At 46.2% G+C, this 548-nt stretch overlaps 1 protein-coding gene across 1 annotated transcript in view; it reads right to left on the bottom strand.

Annotated features, from left to right (window-relative positions):
• Window positions 1-51: 51 nt before the first annotated feature.
• Window positions 52-548, bottom strand: part of LOC105449816 (myrosinase-binding protein 2-like) — a 958-nt gene continuing 461 nt past the window's right edge. Inside the window, exon 2 of the mRNA XM_011689197.1 lies at window positions 52-329. Coding sequence (XP_011687499.1) covers window positions 52-329 — 278 coding nt within the window. The remainder of the gene's footprint in view (window positions 330-548) is intronic.

Below are 548 nucleotides of genomic sequence, written 5' to 3'. Positions count from 1 at the left end.
TCAAGAGAAATAATTACTACAAAAAATAAAAAAAATAAAAAGAACTTAATATTACCTTCCCTTCCTCATCGCATTTTTGGATGCGGATGGTGGCGGTGGCCAGAGTGCTACCATTATCGGTGCCACTGCACTTGCCGGTGGTGGTGCCGGTGCCACTGCACTTGTCGGTGATGGTGCCAGTGCCACTGCACTTGTCGGTGATGGTGCTGGTGCCACTGCACTTGCCGGTGGTGGTGCCGGTGCCACTACCGTTGCCGGTGACGGTGATGGTGGTGGTGGTGGTGCCGGGTTTACTGTTACCGGGCTTAGGCAGCAGCCTAAACTTGTAGCTAAAATGAAATAAAATTAAAAAAAATTATTATTACAGTCTGTTACTGAATGCACATAAGGCGCGGCAATGCTTGCCGCGCGGCGGAAGTTGAAGTTGTAGGCATCAATTTACCGTTTTTCATTTGTTCTTATAAAAAAATGGTAAATTGATTGGGTACAACACCAATTTTTCGCACGCTGCAAGCATTGTTATGCTTTCAATATATGTCGCAGCCTGT

Source organism: Wasmannia auropunctata, unplaced genomic scaffold (genome assembly GCF_000956235.1).
Source record: "Wasmannia auropunctata unplaced genomic scaffold, wasmannia.A_1.0 LD336074.1, whole genome shotgun sequence".
Classification (NCBI taxonomy): Eukaryota; Metazoa; Arthropoda; class Insecta; order Hymenoptera; family Formicidae; genus Wasmannia; species Wasmannia auropunctata.
The sequence above is the reverse complement of the archived record's forward strand: the minus strand, read 5'-3'. Positions and strand labels throughout refer to the sequence as shown.